The sequence below is a fragment of the Oncorhynchus kisutch genome, linkage group LG5, assembly GCF_002021735.2.
Source record: "Oncorhynchus kisutch isolate 150728-3 linkage group LG5, Okis_V2, whole genome shotgun sequence".
In the NCBI taxonomy this organism is placed as follows: Eukaryota; Metazoa; Chordata; class Actinopteri; order Salmoniformes; family Salmonidae; genus Oncorhynchus; species Oncorhynchus kisutch.
The window spans coordinates 58,193,708-58,211,386 of NC_034178.2; the positions used below are offsets into that span (position 1 = coordinate 58,193,708).

At 41.0% G+C, this 17,679-nt stretch overlaps 3 protein-coding genes across 6 annotated transcripts in view; 2 read left to right on the forward strand and 1 right to left on the reverse strand.

Annotated features, from left to right (window-relative positions):
- LOC109891310 (DENN domain-containing protein 2D) overlaps nucleotides 1-2,096 on the forward strand; it is a 37,710-nt gene extending 35,614 nt beyond the window's left edge. For all 3 annotated transcript variants that reach the window (XM_020483742.2, XM_020483743.2, XM_031825492.1), the window contains 2 exons: nucleotides 236-395; nucleotides 1,412-2,096. Coding sequence is in view for 1 of the 3 variants with exons in the window: in XM_031825492.1 (XP_031681352.1) it covers nucleotides 236-395; nucleotides 1,412-1,897 (646 nt within the window). In the remaining 2 variants the exon portion in view is untranslated. The remainder of the gene's footprint in view (nucleotides 1-235; nucleotides 396-1,411) is intronic.
- A 2,614-nt stretch (nucleotides 2,097-4,710) lies between these two features.
- On the reverse strand, nucleotides 4,711-8,621 carry LOC109891312 (DNA damage-regulated autophagy modulator protein 2-like). Its single transcript, XM_020483746.2, has 8 exons — nucleotides 8,436-8,621; nucleotides 7,885-8,091; nucleotides 7,665-7,732; nucleotides 7,406-7,548; nucleotides 7,080-7,257; nucleotides 6,801-6,883; nucleotides 6,653-6,745; nucleotides 4,711-6,490 (listed from the first exon to the last, which is right to left on the reverse strand). The coding sequence occupies exons 2-8, from the start codon at nucleotides 8,013-8,015 to the stop codon at nucleotides 6,368-6,370; spliced, it is 819 nt and encodes a 272-aa protein (XP_020339335.1). The 5' UTR covers nucleotides 8,016-8,091; nucleotides 8,436-8,621; the 3' UTR covers nucleotides 4,711-6,367.
- A 3,577-nt stretch (nucleotides 8,622-12,198) lies between these two features.
- LOC109891313 (synaptonemal complex protein 3) lies at nucleotides 12,199-17,651 on the forward strand. 2 transcript variants are annotated; one of them, XM_020483748.2, is made up of 8 exons: nucleotides 12,199-12,673; nucleotides 12,757-12,832; nucleotides 16,103-16,137; nucleotides 16,316-16,433; nucleotides 16,515-16,614; nucleotides 16,733-16,831; nucleotides 16,914-17,018; nucleotides 17,231-17,651. In XM_020483748.2, exons 1-8 carry the CDS (start codon nucleotides 12,559-12,561, stop codon nucleotides 17,282-17,284), a joined length of 702 nt encoding a protein of 233 aa, XP_020339337.1. In that variant the 5' UTR covers nucleotides 12,199-12,558; the 3' UTR covers nucleotides 17,285-17,651. The 2 variants fall into 2 exon arrangements, with proteins under 2 accessions (XP_020339337.1, XP_020339336.1); XM_020483747.2 differs by having other exon boundaries at nucleotides 12,200-12,673; nucleotides 12,754-12,832.
- The last annotated feature ends 28 nt before the right edge of the window (nucleotides 17,652-17,679 follow it).

Genomic DNA, 17,679 nt, shown 5'->3' on the forward strand with positions numbered 1-17,679 from the left:
ATAACTAGACGTTGAACTGATGTCTGTTCCCAGTGGAAATGATCCATGTGTGCCTGTGCAAGTGTACCAGTGGAGGCTGCTGAGGGGAGGACAGCTCATGATAATGGCTGGAACGGCGCCAACGGAATAGCATCAAACACATGGAAACCATGTATTTGGCATCATTCAACCGCTCCGGCCGTTACCACGAGCCCGTCCTCCTGTGATGTGTATGTCCACGTGTGTATGTCTTCAGATCTGCCTTCAGTAACAACGTCCGTGTGGCCTACGACCTGCTAACGCAGACAGGGCCCCAGCGGCGAGGAGCAGTGGGTCCCAGTGGCCCTGCTGGTCAATGCAGCTCTAACAGCCCAGGTGGGGGGGTCAGGGGCCGCCTCTACACACACACCCTCCAGGTAGGGTATACAATTGACAAGTCATACTGTAAACACTGCTGGTTTCAGAAACCATTCATTTCCATTGTGCCCTTGAGCAAGGCACTTAGCTAAGCGTTATAGCGTGATTGACATTTAAGATAATTTTTGATTGAGCTGACAGATGCAGCATTTACCGTGAATGTGGTTTCCATGAATGAGGAAACATTGCCTTTTAAGTTTCACTGTAAAGTCTACACCTGTTGTATTCAGTGCAGGTGACAATAAATAAATATGATATATATTATACATATGGTGCATAGCCGAAAAGGGGAGATCGGATAGAATCTAGCCCTTAACCTCTGCAGCTAACCCTGTGTGGTCTTCTCAAGTGCTGTGTTTGTGTGTTGTCTGAGGTACAGTGGGGCAAAAAAGTATTTAGTCAGACACCAATTGTGCAAGTTCTCCCACTTAAAAAGACGAGAGAGGCCTGTAATTTTCATCATAGGTACACTTCAACTATGATAGACAAAATGAGAAAAAAAATTCCAGAAAATCACACATTCAGCAAGGGCATTGAATATGAAACGTGGCTGGGTCTTTCAGCATGACAATGATCCCAAACACACCGCCCGGGCAACGAAGGAGTGGCTTCGTAAGAAGCATTTCAGGGTCCCGGAGTGGCCTAGCCAGTCTCCAGATCTCAACCCCATAGAAAATCTTTGGAGGGAGTTGAAGGTCCGTGTTTCCCAGCAACAGCCCCAAAACTTTTGTTATTGACCAAATACTTATTTTCCACCATAATTTGCAAATCAATTCATTAAAAATCCTACAATGTGATTTTCTGGATTTTTTTCCCTCATTTTGTCTGTCATAGTTGAAGTGTACCTATGATGAAAATTACAGGCCTCTCTCATCTTTTTAAGTGGGAGAACTTGCACAATTGGTGGCTGACTAAATACTTTTTTGCCCCACTGTATTTGGGAGCAGAGTACAATTCCAATTTCTGTTGTAGATGGACGTCTAAGTATTTCGTTCTGCTATATTCTACTCTAAAGTGTCTCTGCAGCGAGGGAGGTGTCCCCATCTCCACTTCAACCCCTCTGCTACGCCGGCTCCACTGCCAGGACCATGAGGCCGTGCCCTACGACATCTTCAGGCACGGTGTGCTGACGTGTGCTGTGTTTTCTGACTACATCCGGCGAGCGCAGAGGCTGTACGCGGAGGTCTGCGGCCCAGCTGAGGGGCCTGCTGGTCGGACACTATGTCTGGCTGTGCTGGGCACCCTCCATGAAGCCCTGGAGACCTCCCGGTCTGATGGTGGCTCCTCAGATGCTAACCACTACTCTAATGCTAACGCTAAGGCTAATCCCTACCTTGAGGCTAAGGTTAGCCGCTACCTGGAGGCGAGTGCTAAGATCTCACCCGGTAAGCTGGCCCAGGCTATGGCTGGAGCGGAGCCAGCCGGGGGAAACATGGACGCCAAGGAGTTTGAGGACGCTGCGGCAGAGCTCTTTATCGCTCGAGTAAGAGTTGTATGTTAGCTGCTGGTGTATTCTCGTTCCTATAATGTCTGCACTGTTCCTTGTAATGTAGTGTCAGATCCTAGTATGAGATGTGTGTATGACTTTCCTCATTCTTATGAAGCACCTGAAGAACATACAGCATGGCTAAATATATACTGTATAATATAGTACGATCATGTAAATATGATTCAATATACCAATAAATGTCAGACCTGGATTTTGCTTATTCATGCTTTAATGTATAATGTAATGAAAACATCTGTTACAAGTAGGGCTATCGCGGTCATTACATTTTGTCACCCGGGGATTGTCAATCAAATAACTGTCGGTCTCACGGGATTAGCCATTAATTAACAAACCCATTTAGCATCTCATGGCTTCCACCCAGAGCCTACAAGCCACCCAGAGCCTACAAGCCACTGAATCAGACCTCTGGGACATCTACATTTAAAAAATATAAGAAATCCATGTAATTTAGCCTACACCATTACAATAAATCCATATAAATCCATAAATAATTTTAGGCTGGTCTAAAGAAACATGATATGAAGAAAAATGTAGTCTATTTTGTAACAGAACGGCATACTCGGAATAGCCCTGATCTGGCTATTCCATATGACTGTGGGTTACACTAGTTCATTGAGCAGACAGCAATTGCTTATACGTCCGGGGAATTAATTTTATAGTATGAAGAATACAATTGAACATAGCTGAATAAAATAAAGGATATTTTCTCCAAACAATTTGAGGGAGTGCGCACATGCGGCTATTCTGTGTTGAGCTGTTAACAAAGAAACAGGTACTCCTACAGTGCATTCGTTAAGTATTCAGACCCCCTGACTTTCCACATTTTGTTACGTTACAGCCTTATTCTAAAATGGATTAAAACATGTTCCTCATCAATCTACACACAATACCCCCGTAATGACAAATCTAAAACAGGTTTTTAGAAATGTTTGATAATTTATAAAAAAAAATAAAAAAAACATATAATACATTTACATAAGTATTCAGACCCTTTACTCAGTACTTTGTTGAAGCACTTTTGGCAGCGATTACAGCCTTGAGATTTATTGGGTATGACGCTACAAGCGTGGAACATCTGTATTTGGGTGTTTCTTCTCTGAAGATCCTCTCAAGCTCTGTCAGGTTGGATGGGGAGTGTTGCTGCACAGCTATTTTCAGGTCTCTCCAGAGATTGGAAAGTTTGATCGGATTTAAGTCCGGCCACTGGCTGGGCCACTCAAGGACATTCAGAGACTTGTCCTGAAGCCATTCCTGCGTTGTCTTGGTTGTGTGCTTAGGGTTGTCCTGTTAGAAGGTGAACCTTTGCCCCAGTCTGAGGTCCTGAGTGCTCTGGAGCAGGTTTTCATCAAGGATCTCTCTGTACATTGCTCCGCTCATCTTTCCCTTGGCCCGGACGAGTCTCCCAGTCCCTGAAAAACATCCCCACAGCATGATTCTGCCACCAAACCAAGCGGGCTGTCATGTGCCTTTTACTGAGGAGTGGCTTCCGTCTGGCCACTCTACCATAAAGGCCTGATTGGTGGAGTGCTGCAGAGATGGTTGTCTTTCTGGAAGGTTCTCTCAACTCCACAGAGGAACTCTGGATCTCTGTCAGAGGGACCATCTGGTTCTTGGTCACCTTCCTGACCACGGCCTTTCTCCCCCGATTGCTCAGTTTGGTCGGGCGGCCAGCTCTAGGAAGAGTCTTGTTGGTTCCAAACTTTTTCCGTTTAAGAATGATGGAGGCCACTGTGTTCTTGGGAACCTTCAATGCTGCAGACATTTTTTGGTACTCTTCCCCAGATCCTGTATCGGAGCTCTACAGCCAATTCCTTCGGCCTCATGGCTTGGTTTTTGCTTTGACATGCACTGTCAACTGTGGAACCTTATATAGACAGGTGTGTTCCTTTCCAAATCATGTCCAATCAATTGAATTTACCACAAGTGGACTCCAATTAAGTTGTGGAAACATCTTAAGGATGTTCAATGGAAACCGGATGCACCTGTGCTCAATTTCGAAAGGGTCTGCAAAGGGTCTGAATATTTATGTAAATAAGATATTTCTGTTTTACATTTATAAATGTGCTAAAATATCTAAACCTGTTTTTCGCTTTGTCATTATGGGGTATTGTGTGTAGATTACTGACACATTTTTTGTTGTTTTTAATCCATTTTGGAATAAGCCTGTAATGTAACAAAGTGGAAAAAATTAAGTCTGAATACTTTTCGAAGGCACTGTATGCTTAATTTAGTTATTTATGTTGTGATACAAATGTTGGGCTTATATGGTTTGATTTTTAATATATTCTATAGCTGCATGATGCGACTCTGATGATTTGAAATAAGTCGCATGATATATTAGGAAAGTTGAGAAATCAATATAGTAGGCCTAGCCTATCGAAAGATGATAGGATCCTCCTCTTTTTAAAAGGCCATCACTGTTTTCTCATGCAATTGCATAGCCTATAGAAATGTTGCGCAACATGAGCTCATGGGCTCTTATGAAGTGTTCTATTAGATTTTTGATGACATTTGCATTGATGTCAGAGTGATTAAAGGGACAGAGAGGCAGTTACCAAGTTTGGTCGGTTATAAATGACCATCAGCAGCATCAGAGCTTGGAAAAGCCTAATTACAGTGACATGGAATTTTACTGCTGTCATGACTCGTGACCGCCGGTGTGGCGGTAAAATGGCCAGTAGCCACCGTAACAGAGCTAGATACAAGTAAAAGGTTTTTATTCCGTTATAAAGCCTTCATATACAACAGTGAACGTATGACGCATGCCATTCCTGAGAATGGAGACAAGACAATTAAAGCTCCTATGTAGTTACTGCAGATGTGACCATTTATTAGGAAACATGGAACATCAGATTTGCCTAAAATATTTCCGTCAGTTAACAGCAATGATGGTAATACCTCCTCCACACACCTCCAGTGTGGTCATAGAAACAGGTGGCTACAAGTAGCCATTTTTTATAAAACAAAATATACCTGTTAGTAGAAAACAAATGAATAACCAGAGCATCATAGATGAGTTAGCTGACAACGTCACACAAAAGATCCTCACAGTTCAATGGGGCAGCAGTCCATGAGTTGTAATTCTGGATGGCCAGATGGCCACCAACAATGACAAGAAACTACCATGTGGGGAATTGTGACTCGTTTCATCTTGTTCTTGATACCATGTTTTGTTTTGATGTGTTTTGACTGAATTCATATCAATGCTATTAGGGCTAAAATTCACCAGCTAACCAACAACTGTAATTATGTATTTGAGACAAGTGTTTGTTGTGCAAATACAAGTAGCCAGCTGCCATTTTTTTAATACAACAAAATCCACTTTTAGTAGAAACAAAATGAATAATCAGAGAATCATAGAGGTTCAGTAAAATGTTCAACCTGCTTACATCCCCTATATTTTATCCATTCAATGTGAAAGAGATGACTTACTTTTTCATGGGTGTGTATGGAAGTAATTTAAATCACAATTGGGGAATAAATAGAAAAGCACAAAACCAAATAGAAAAGTACAAAAAAATACAATCCATTCAGTAATGATCAAATCTAAAACACACTTATTTCCTTATTCTCCTACATTAACACTGAGGGCTTCACAGCCAGAGCACAATAACTTAGCATTCCAAAGCACAAGTGAAGTAGAGTAAACGCATCATTATACTTCTAGATAATTAGTTCAAGTGCCTTGCTTCAAAACACTTAATAATATAAATTCTCATGAAAGACAATCAACGTAAGCTCACGTAACAAATGCTCATATCTATTTTTGTGTTGAGGGGGTTGCTAGACTTGTAAGAAAGCAGAACCAAACATGTTGCTGTCTCTTTGGCACCATCCAGTGGTTGATAAGAATAGCATAGTTGTGTTCTGAATACTAAAAAAAAGTACAAGGTATAAAAACCTTTAACACACCACAGATGACATTTGTCAGATGATGACGTTAGGCCCAATACAAATATGTACCGCTCATAACACAAGAACCAAATGTCAGTGAAAATAGTGCAGTTGACATCAAAAGGCATGTCAGTTTAAAAATGGAGTGTGGCATTTCTACTGTACCTAAGAATTAGGCTTATCAGCAGTATCTTTGTGCTTGCACACTCAGCATTCTATGTTTAAGCAATAAGGCCAGAGGAGGTGTGGTATATGGCGAATATACTATGGCTAAGGGCTGTTCTTAGGCATGATGCAACGTAGAGTGCCTGGATACAGCCCTTAGCTGTGGTATATTGGCCATATACCACGGCGAGTACCCCTGAGGTGCCTTATTGCTATTATAAACTGGTTACCAACTAAATTAGAACACAAAATGTTTTGGGGTCATACCTGTGGTATACGGTCTAATATACCACGGCTTTCAGCATTCAGCGCTCAAACCATCCGCATTATAATCTAATTTATTCCATTCAGTATGTTGACATTTACAGCTCGACTCAATCACACTACTAGGAGTGGTCTTGTTCAGATGCCCCCCGCCAGCAGTGGAGAGGTCACTGATTGGTTGAGAGGTGTGGTGATTCTGTAGTGCGGTGAATCATACATGTGATTACTCCTTAGGTCCGCCTCTGCCCGCAGCGTTATTTTCTACAGATGGGAAATGGAGCACAGTTGTTAGAAAAGTGGTCTTCAACTTCTGCCCTGGAGAGCTATGGGGTATGCAGGATTTTACTGCAGCCCAGCAATAGCAAATGTGGCCCTAGTGATAAAGTAAGTGAATAGAGGAAATGAGGAAGAGAGCTGTAGTACCTGGAAGTCTCGGATGTAGGTGAGGAAGAAACTGACGAAGGACAGAGCCAGAGACCACTCAGAGATGGTGCTGATGATGTGAGGGATGTAGCCCTGCAACAAACATAACTGTTTCACACACACACACACAGAGAATAAGGCTACTAACCGTCTCTCCAGGTATCCAGTGCAGTTTATGGGCCACGTCCACTCCAGGCAGACTGCTGTACATGATGACAGATGAAACAAACACAGAGAAGAAGTCAAGGAGTACAACAGGCAGGAGCTAGAGCTATGTAACAGAGGGCAACTCATGCAGTTGTCAGAGGTCCTTCCAATTTGTGCAAGTTATCAGCTTAAATTCACTGTAATTGTCTAATAGCAACAACAATCTATAAGCAACAATGAATCATGATTTCATGTTTGGCAGAAATATAGTGGAGGATACTGCTGATAATGCTGGCAAAGGTCCAGACTCCAATGCTGAGTCGGACCCAGAATATACTCTTCCCGTGAACGTGAGGCTGCATGTACAGCGACACCAGCGTCTGCACCAGGATGTACAGGGCCCCCACACCTAACGTCAATGTCGCCCCCACCAGGTGCATGAAGAACAGAGTGGTTTTCTGTAGAGGGGGAGGAGAGGTATTGATTTACAGTTTCACAGCTACATACATGATTGTCATCATAGGAAAAACTGGAACAAGGACTGTAGAAGAGACCGAAAGAAATCGAGAGACAGATATACACAACAGGACACAACTCAATGGGTACCTGGAAGTTAGCGACGATGCACATGCCAAAGGAGCTGGTCCATCCCAGCACCAGGCCCAAGATGTTGAGTTTATGGAGCTTTGACTCCTCTTCGTCTGTCAAGGCTTGGACCTGCTTGTAGCGTACATACACGGTGGCTACACCTGCCACAACAAACATGATCACACATTAAAACAGTCACAAATTCAGTCCGATATACACGATTTCAAATTGATTGCTAGATTCAAAAGAGGACTCAGGGAGGTAAAGGTGATGTTACCTAGGAAGGCTGACATATCCAGCATGATTCCAAACACACATCTCTCTGGGGCAACTGTCCCTGTGTCACTGTGAACAGAAACATGACAAGCAGAATGTCAGTCACCTCCTATTACAATGCAATGCCTACTTAGGAACATACGTGATTTCAGGTATAAATGTAAAAAGACAAGGATACAAGGAGGATGTTGTTTGCATTTGGGAATCAGCCTATATCTGACCTGATGTATGGCACCAGTGGGTCCACATGTCTCAGCACCACAGCTGTGATGTAATCGAAGATGAACGTGGCTGTCGTCCATAATACCAGAGCTACTGGTAGAATACACAGACCTTCCTGGAACCACCACATGTCCTCTGTTCTGTGTGTGTCAATCCACCAGTAGCCTATCCAAGTTAAACCACTTGTGCTGGTGTGTTGTCTTCACCTGTAGAGCATGAGGTTATGTAAGGTGCCAGAGTGCGCTGTGGGCACACACACTTAAGTAAATCTGCACACTTTTGTTTCATCATTCTGGATAAAATCACATTATTAATAAGAGACTATGCATTCCTCCCACGTGATCTCATTTCCTCTACTACTGTTTCTGTGCCTCGATGTACTGGCAAGTAACTTTAGAGATACAGAAACGTTACGGTTACATTTGCTAGGCCACAATGCGTACATGATACTGTTTAATCGGATAAATAGAGTGAACAAGCTACATAGAACACGTAGTCAAACAGATTTGTGTAAAATAACTGGAACTCTGCCAATATGACCCTATTGTACCTTCGGTAGTTCCTTTGCTGTCACCTCATCACACGTCAGCGTTCTGCGAGAACGCAGAAAAGCAAAGTTGTAGTTTACTCTTCTGATCGCTATAATTAAATGTACATGACACGGATTAGGGTTTATGTCATGCTCTCTCAACCAAAAACCTAATCCCTTTACTTCCTGTTAGTGTTTCAGAAGAGGCGTGGCCTTGAAATACCCGGATTTTTAGCGAACGTCAGAGGATTTTCATGTCAATAATCTGACAGCAGAGACAAAAATTGCTTGCATGCTGTCTGTTACTTAAATGATAAATATATTTACAAACAGTGCTTGACTTGGACTGAAATAGGTTCTGGTAGTCATTTTGTCTGCCGGTACTGTTTACATTTAGGTGCAGGAGCTCCAGAATACTTTTGAGAAAATAAAATAAAACTGTCACATGCGCTAAATACAAGAAGCATAGACCTTACCATGAAATGCTTACTTATTCTATACGAGGAATGTGAGCTCAAAGGGTACAACATTTTAGGTGCCGGTGTTGTGTGCCACAGGAAGTATTAGACTAGTCACAAAAAGGAAGTGGTTATTTCAGCAATAATAGTTTTCAGAGCCCTCTGTTCTCTCTATCCATTCCTCAATCCCCCATACCATCGTGCTTTTCCCTCTTATGGCTTTTCCTACATTTTTTTGTACACTTTATCCGTTTTAGTTTTTAAGAACGTAGGTACAGTAGTAATAAAATAATACAATTTGTACTCTGGGCGAAAAAGTTCAAATATAAATCAGATAGAGTGACCAAGCTAGATGAGTGCATACCCATAATCACAGTAAACTGTTATAATAGAACAAAAAATAATAATAATGTAGTAAACAAAACTGACTGAATGTGCCTCCATGAAGAATCCCCTCCCCAATAGGTCCCTTTGCCCTCAATAGGACACCCCCAGCACCTACACCATCCCCATCCCCCACAACCACATAATACAATGATAGACATTCAAATTTTAAAAAGATATACCAAGATACATATATACACACACACACGTACAGTACATATACATATTCACAGGACATTCAACTATTCTCTTTTCCTACATTAGATATGTAGGTGACATTTCCACCTGAATGACAGCACATAATCAGCAAGATGGAGATGCTCTTCATCCAAGGGAATGCCTGCCCATTCTCAGGTGTTAGACAATCCGAGATGCTCACAAGTCATTTACATTCCAGCCTTTGTCAGCTCCAGATTTGACTACTTCAACTCACACCCTGCTGTAATCCCTGCATTCTCAGATTCCCCGCTGTTATTAATCTCTATATTGTAATCAATAAAGTGTTTCAAAATTCTGTACTTTTATTAACATAATTTATATGTTCAGATCATTCCTGAGAGAGAAGGGGTGTAATATCTCCAGATGAGCACGTGGTACCCTTCCTCACCCATGCCAACAAGATGTTAAGTATGAGAGGATAAGTAATATACAATTAACCTACTGAAAGTGCACTGACTAAAAGGCAAAACAGAACTGTCAAATTATATTACAGCTGTGTCTTTGTATACTTGCGAATTAGAATCTTGTGTAACATCATTTTGTTGGGGAAAACTGAAATGCCCATAAACATTTTCCCCGGTTTGCTGAATGTGTTCTGGAGGAGTCGATTGTCTTTACAAATGTGGACAAAGATGTTATCATGAGAGACGTAAGCAGTCACTCTCCTCCAAAACACCGGAATGTTCCATTTTTAATTGAATATAAATTGTAGATAAAAAAAAAACACACATGGATCTTTCAAGGGTCTTTGATCCAACTTCGTACCTAGAAAGCCACTGTTACGCACGCCTCTGTGAAGAGGGAACCCAACATCCTACTACAACTCAACTCCCCGTGAAGTGAAAGCGGTATGGGACTGTAGGTGCGAGTAAGGATGACAAAGGCAGAGAGTGGTACGGTTTAGAAGGAATTTATTCCGTCACACGGTAATATGGGGAAAAGGGGCTGGACGGAACCAAAGCAAAGAACGTAAATGTCAAAGCCCGGTCTCCCATCTACCCTGCCTACCCACTACTTATCTAATTTAGCACCACCTGGTGCCCTAACCAAAATACAGGGGGTGGTCCGCCCAGGTCTTACCTAGTGTGCCTAGACAGTGAATATACTACGGGTATATGTATGCCCGCGGGCCTCTTACCTAAGCACTCCCTAGGTGCCTTCCCCTTCCACCCCTGGGAACAAACAAAACAGAATATTACAAACAATTTCACTGCATCCTATAGACACGCAACAGACATAACCAATCGGATCCCTCAGCAACAACTAACATAATACATACCAAATCTCTTTCTGAGAAACAACCATCTCTCTCTCTTACAAGAAACCCATACTATTCTCTTGTTCCCTGTATGCTCAGAAAAATACAAGTAAAGATGTATAGACTACTTGACATTATGTTTTGCTTGATGATCTGAGCCAACGGTGCCTCTCCTGTGTGGAGGGGGACAATAATGAGGAAGACACTAACTGGGTAATTGTTTGTTCAATTTTAAAGTCACATTTTTAGGAGTATGAATTTGTATAAGTAGTAATATTTCTAGAGGTAGCATCATCCGCTTTGTCTGATAATTAAATCATTGTAATTCCAGAGAATGTATTTAATGGTTTAAATATATAATATAGATTGGTTGTGATTGGTTCCACCAATCCTGTATGAAAACCATCTCACCATTGGAGGATTATGTCTGCGCTGCCTGTCAGGACTAGGTTAGGCTTGAGTTCCAGGCAATGGTATTCCCTGGTCAACTTCCATAAAAATTGGACTAAATGTTCAGTCGATCAGCTTTCCAATATTTGTTTATGTTATTTATTGTCTTTTTATATTCGATTTATTGCTATTTTGTATCTTATTATGCAAATATCGAAATTTGTATTTCTTATTTAATGTTTGTTAACAAACTTAACTTTCTGTGATGTTTTGTGTTATTGTGTGATAATATTTGTGTATTATAATTATTTTCTTAAACATTACAAAATGTTTCTAAATGTTTATGTTTCTTTATACTCTAATTTTGCTTTCTGTGGCACACACTACTGGTCAACATGAGCTACCAAAATGTGTGGAACACATCAGAGTCAAATACTTTCTATAGAACAAACTTCATATCAGGATAGGCAACCACAATTAATAATTAATATATGTGTGTTGTATTAAACATAGAGGAGGGAGTAAAATGTAGTCAAGCAATAAACATTTCAGAACAACTACTAGTCGAATAAGACATGGGAGAGGTGACGAATTTTGGCAAAGAGATTTATTTATAGACTAATACACTTGACACAAGTACAGACATTACTAGTGCCTCCCCGCGATCAAACAAACATAAAAATAAAATGAAACGCAGAAATCTCAACTAGCAAGCAAGTCACAGTAATGAAGAATTGAGTGCGTGCGCGTTCACACGAAGGGGGGGATTCTGGCAGGGGGGAGCTTTTTGGCACAACACCTGTTCTCAGCTCGTGGGCTTCTGTCAAGAAAAGCACTTAATACAAATCCCTATATTTATACCGGTAATAGCACTACCCTGTGCAATTTACTGAACAATTTAGTATGGACCATTGAATCAACTACAAGTCACAAACGGTATAAATATCATCCATAGACATTACAACCAGATATCAACACTTTACACTAGAGAGCAGTCTCAAATTGTAACAATGTTTCTACCAAGAAAAACATTGTATCCTATACCCTATCCACCAACAGTGACGTAATTTGTTCCCGCGCTCAGTTGGCGCGTCAACGTTTCTCACGCGCAGATTTTTATGTTCACTTCAGCGCAAGCTCTCGAACCTAGTAAATTACTTTTAACCAAAGAAATGGTTGGGCAGTGAAGGTAGCTCGCTTTTATATTACCATATATTTCAACAAGTTTAAAACAAAAGTCTTTAGCAAAATAAGGATTTTTACTTTGATAGCCTGTTTTGTTTCGGCCAAAATAGGTCAGGTTGCTTTCACACAAGCTAGTTAACGTAGCTAGCTAGCTAGGTTCGAGGTTAGCACAACGTTAGCGATAGGCTAAAGCTGTCAGTTGAACCAGTTCTGTAGCACATTTATCTTCTTTATTGTCAACCAACAAAAGATGGCAACTCACAAGGGATGTGCTCTGAAAGGCAAAGCAAAAGGCACTAAAACCACCTCAGGCAAACCCCATATGGAGGACTTCAATGGGAGTTTCAACAAAGAAAACCTTCAAGGTAGTTAACGTAGCTTATAAATCATGTTTTTTTTTCTTCATGACATACTATCTAATAGTCTACTTTCTTTTTTGTTACAGTAGTTGAGGCTGAGACATTGAGAGGAAGGAAACGTCTCTCAGAGGCAGATGATGACATTGACATTGACATCACCAAAGGGTAGGCCAAGCATTTGTCACAAAGTGCAGTGGTGTAAAGTACTTAAGTAAAAATACTTCAAAGTACTACTTAAGTAGTTTTTTGGGTGTCTGTACTTTACTTTACTATTTATATTTTTGACAACTTACTTCATTACATTCCAAAATAAAATAATGTACTTTTTACTTCATCCATTTTTCCTGACACCCAAAAGTACTCGTTACATTTTGGATGCTTAGCAGGACAGGAAAATGGTCCAATTTACACACTTATCAAGAGAGCATCCCTGGTCATCCCTACTTCCCCTGATCTGGTGGACTCACTAAACACAAATGCTTTGTTTGCAAATTATGTCTGAGTGTTGGAGTGTGCACCTGGCTGTCAATAAATACATTTAAAAAACGAAAATTGTGCCATGTTGTTTGCTTAGGGACAGACCGAAATTGACTCGGGGGAAGGGGCTGGTTCAACTCAAGGTGTCATTAAAAAAACGCACCACCTCCCTAAAGTTCAAACTATTTTCACATGACCCTCCCCTTGTACTGTAATATAAATTGAACAACCTTCCCCCTCAGAATTAACTCAAAATAATGTTTACGAGCACAAACAAACAATGACTGTAGCGATGCTGTGGTTATAAATGTGAATATTGACTTTGCCACCAGCAGATTTTTGTGGCACATTTGATGTCACGCGGGGCTTCGGGTCAGAAGGTTGAGGGTTCACCAACCACCACAGACGAGCTCACTCCCCCTGCTTGTTTCATTACACTACAATCAGACAAGGATCAGCTAGAGCTTACCCTGTGTGCACCTACGTTAAAAATGGTGCCGACAGAGAGGGCTGCCTTGCTTCTAGCTCTTGGGAATTTACAAGTATTTCGCTACACCCGCAATAATATCTGCTAAACACGTGTATGTGACCAATAGAATGTGCTTTGATTTAGGGCGAACTCTGATGTTCAACATTCTGATGACATTCATAATTATATAAAATATATGCAACCAATTTGCCACCAACAGGTTTCTGTGCCAATGCACCACACAACCAATAAACAAGCATACCAACTTCTGGCACTTCAATTTCATGGTTTGCGTTTTCAACACCACAATAAATAGACTATGGCTGCCACACAGTTTGGATTGATTGATTGTATTTATCAGTTTAAAAAAATGCATATATACCCCAAGATTTTTTTAAGTGACCGATAATGCACAATAAAGTCAGGGACTTATTTAGATTGTGGTCCCTGTTTTTTACGTAAAAACATTTACAATTACATAGATACAGACATTACAGATCTCTCCAGAGATGTTTGATCGGGTTCAAGTCCGGGATCTAACTGGGCCACTCAAAGACATTCAGAGACTTGTCCCGAAGCCACTCCTGCATTGTCTTGGCTGTGTGCTTAGGGTCATTCGCCCCAGTCTGAGGTCCTGAGCGCTCTGGAGCAGGTTTTCATCAAGGCTCTCTCCTTACTTTGCTCCATTCATCTTTCCCTTGACGAGTCTCCCAGTACCTGCCGCTGAAAAACATCCTCACAGCATGATGCTGCCACCACCATGTTTTACCGTAGAGATGGTGCCAGAGCTCCTCCAGATGTGACACTTGGCATTCAGGCCAAAGAGTTCAATCTTGGTTTCATCAGACCAGACATTCTTGTTTCTCATGGTCTGAGAGTCCTTTAGGTGCCTTTTGGCAAACTCCAAGCAGGCTGTCTTTTACATGTGCCTTTTACTGAGGAGTGGCTTCCGTCTGGCCACTCTACCATAAAGGCCTGATTGGTGGAGTGCTGCAGAGATGGTTATCCTTCTGGAAGGTTCTCCCAACTCCACAGAGGAACTCTGGATCTCTGTCAGAGTGACCATCAGAATCGTGGTGACCTCGCAGACCACGGCCCTTCTCCCCCGATTGCTCAGTTTGGCCGGGCGGCCAGCTCTAAGAAGAGTCTTGCCATTCTTCCATTTAAGAATGATGGAGGCCACTGTGTTCTTGAGGACATTCAATGGTTCAGAAATATTTTGGTACACTTCCTCAGATCTATGCCTCGACACAATCCTGTCTCGGAGCTGTACGGACAATTCCTTCGGCCTCCTTCGGCCTCATGGCTTGGTTTTTGCTTTGACATGCACTGTCAACTGTGGAACCTTATATAGACAGGTGTGTTCCTTTCTAAATCATGTCCAATCAATTGAATTTAGCACAGGTGGACTCCAATTAAGTTGTGGAAACATCTCAAGGATGTTCAATGGAAACAGGATGCACCTGAGCTCTGTTTTTATTGGTAATACATTTGCCAAAATGTCTAAAAACCTGTTTTCACTTTGTCATTATGGGTTATTGTTTGTAGATTGATGAGGGAAAATAAATATTTAATCAATTTTAGAATAAAGCTGCATCGTAACAAAATGTGGAAAAAGTCTAGGGGTCTGAATACTTTCTATATATATATAAAGGAAGTGACGCTTAGACCTAACCCCAGAGAGATAGATATGCCGGTGGCAATGTTCGAGACCGACATACATTTCTTTATGTCAGATGGCTACTTCGTCTGCTATACAGATATAGACGTACAGAAGGAGGGTAATTTGTTAATGTTCAATCAGAATATTTTGTATGAAGATAATTATATTGTTAGATGATAGGAGTAACTGGTAGGCCTGAAACATTCTTCTTCCTTCCTTCTTCCTCACAAGTTTAATTGTCAGAGTCAGTTGGAGCGCCGGGGTGCACTGCCTTCATATCATATGCCTGCAGTAGCTAAAGCTTAATAATAGACACACCATACCAAACCTCCACAAACGTTTCTAAACTTTATTACGGTAATATCAAAATTACGTCAAGTCATTGTTTATAGGAAGAAAAAAAACAACTCTCCTCAAATTACAAAAAAAAGTTTGACAACCCTCCCCTATTTTGGATTGCCCCTCCCTCCCAGTAAATTTTGATCCATCCCTTAATAAGGATTTTTAAATGATTTATACTTTTACTTTTGATACTTAAGTATATTTTTGCAATTACATTTACTTTTGATACTTAAGTATAGTGAAAACCAAATACCTTTACTCAAGTAGTATTTTACTGGGTGACTTTCACTTTTACCTAAGTCCTTTTCTATGAAGGTAATGTATATTTACTTTTACTCAAGTGTGACAGTTGGGTACTTTTTCCACCAATGAAAAAATGACATTAATTTGACTGAGGTGTAGGACATACAGTATTATCCTGTGTGAGTTAAGTTATGGTTCACATTGTTGTCATTCAATTAATATATTATGTCTTCATCCACAGAGGGGATATGATGACCATGTTGGACAGATTTGGAGGTATCGGGTTTTCCAAAGGATAATCTGATTTTCATGACTCTTCTCTACTAGAATCTTCTCTAATCTCTCTGTCCTTATATTCCATACTCTGGCCTTGCACACTGATTGGTATAGGGATTGTTTCTCATCACTGAATTTTGCTTTGCATCTATGAGCCTCTTTTTCTTCTTACTGCTAGCGGACATCAACAAAGCTTTCCTGGCAAAACGCAAACGCTTGGAAACGTTTACCAAGTCCTCTGTGAAGACCAGCCATCAGAAGATTGAGCAGTTATGGAGGGTCCAACAAAGAGACAGGTGATTAGACTAGAGTGAAAGAAGGGTGCAAGTGTGTGTGTGTGTGTGTGTAACCTGATTTATATGATATCAATTCTGCAGGAGTAAAGTGACAGAAGACTACTGCACCCAGTTCAATGCAGTCTTCAACCAGTGGGACACAGATGTGCAGAAGTCCAAGGATAACGAGGAGAAACTACTGGTATTGCTCTGTCAAGCCTCTGAAAAATCTTCAACCTATTTCTATTCTCTACCTAATACAGAGTTACACTGGCGTAACTAAGGCATCTAAGCATAGGTGTGTGTATTCCTGGCCATAGAGCATGTTCCAGCACCAGCAGAAAATGTTTCAGCACATGAGGGCCTCCCAAAGCCAGAGACTGAAGACTCTCAAGCAGCTGCTAGAGCAGTACATCCAGGTATATTCTCACATAGTAGACTTTGTGATTTTAAATATATGTCCCAGCTGGTTCTCACACCACCTTGTTTCACTGCTGGTAGAGCCTTGATACAATGGAGAAGACCCATATCAGCCAGCAGGGTGCTGTACAGGGCGAGCTGCGCCAGGAAATGGCACTGTTTCAGAAAAAGATCCTCATGGACACAGTAAGTAACATGACAGATCAACTTACTAAACACATTGTTTTACATGCCTTATGTCACCCGTAGCTTAGCTGAAACGTTGATAATGATACAAATTGATGTGCAGTTTTGAAAATTAGTGTATTATGAGCATGAGCATAGTATTTAGAAAATGACACTATTCATCATAAATCATTTAGGTCAGATTTCAACAAACAATACTTTTTTATTAACAGCAACAGCAAGAGATGGCTACAGTGCGCAAGTCTCTGCAGACAATGCTGATGTAAATTATTTAGATTGAAGGGAGCCAAGAGGAATCAACTCCATCCAAATGCTTTGTGTGTGTACATTTCAAAGCTGGGTTGTCTGTACTGCTTTAGTTTATGATTGTGTTCCAGATAGACCTTTACAATGGCCAGAGAAGTGTTAAACATCTCAGGAACAATATCAACCTTGATTCTTTAATATGCAAATACCAGTAATGGTTCCAGGGAGATGGGAGTTTTGAAATCTTACATTTATGGAAGTATGGTGTGTACATGTAGCATTGCATTTCTGTTATCAACTGCTTCATTCTATGTTAAATCTACTTAATTAAACCCTGATTGAGACAGGGATGGAGAAATTAAATGTGACTTTAGTTGCTAAAATGTTGTCAGGAATTAAGACCATCTGTTATTGT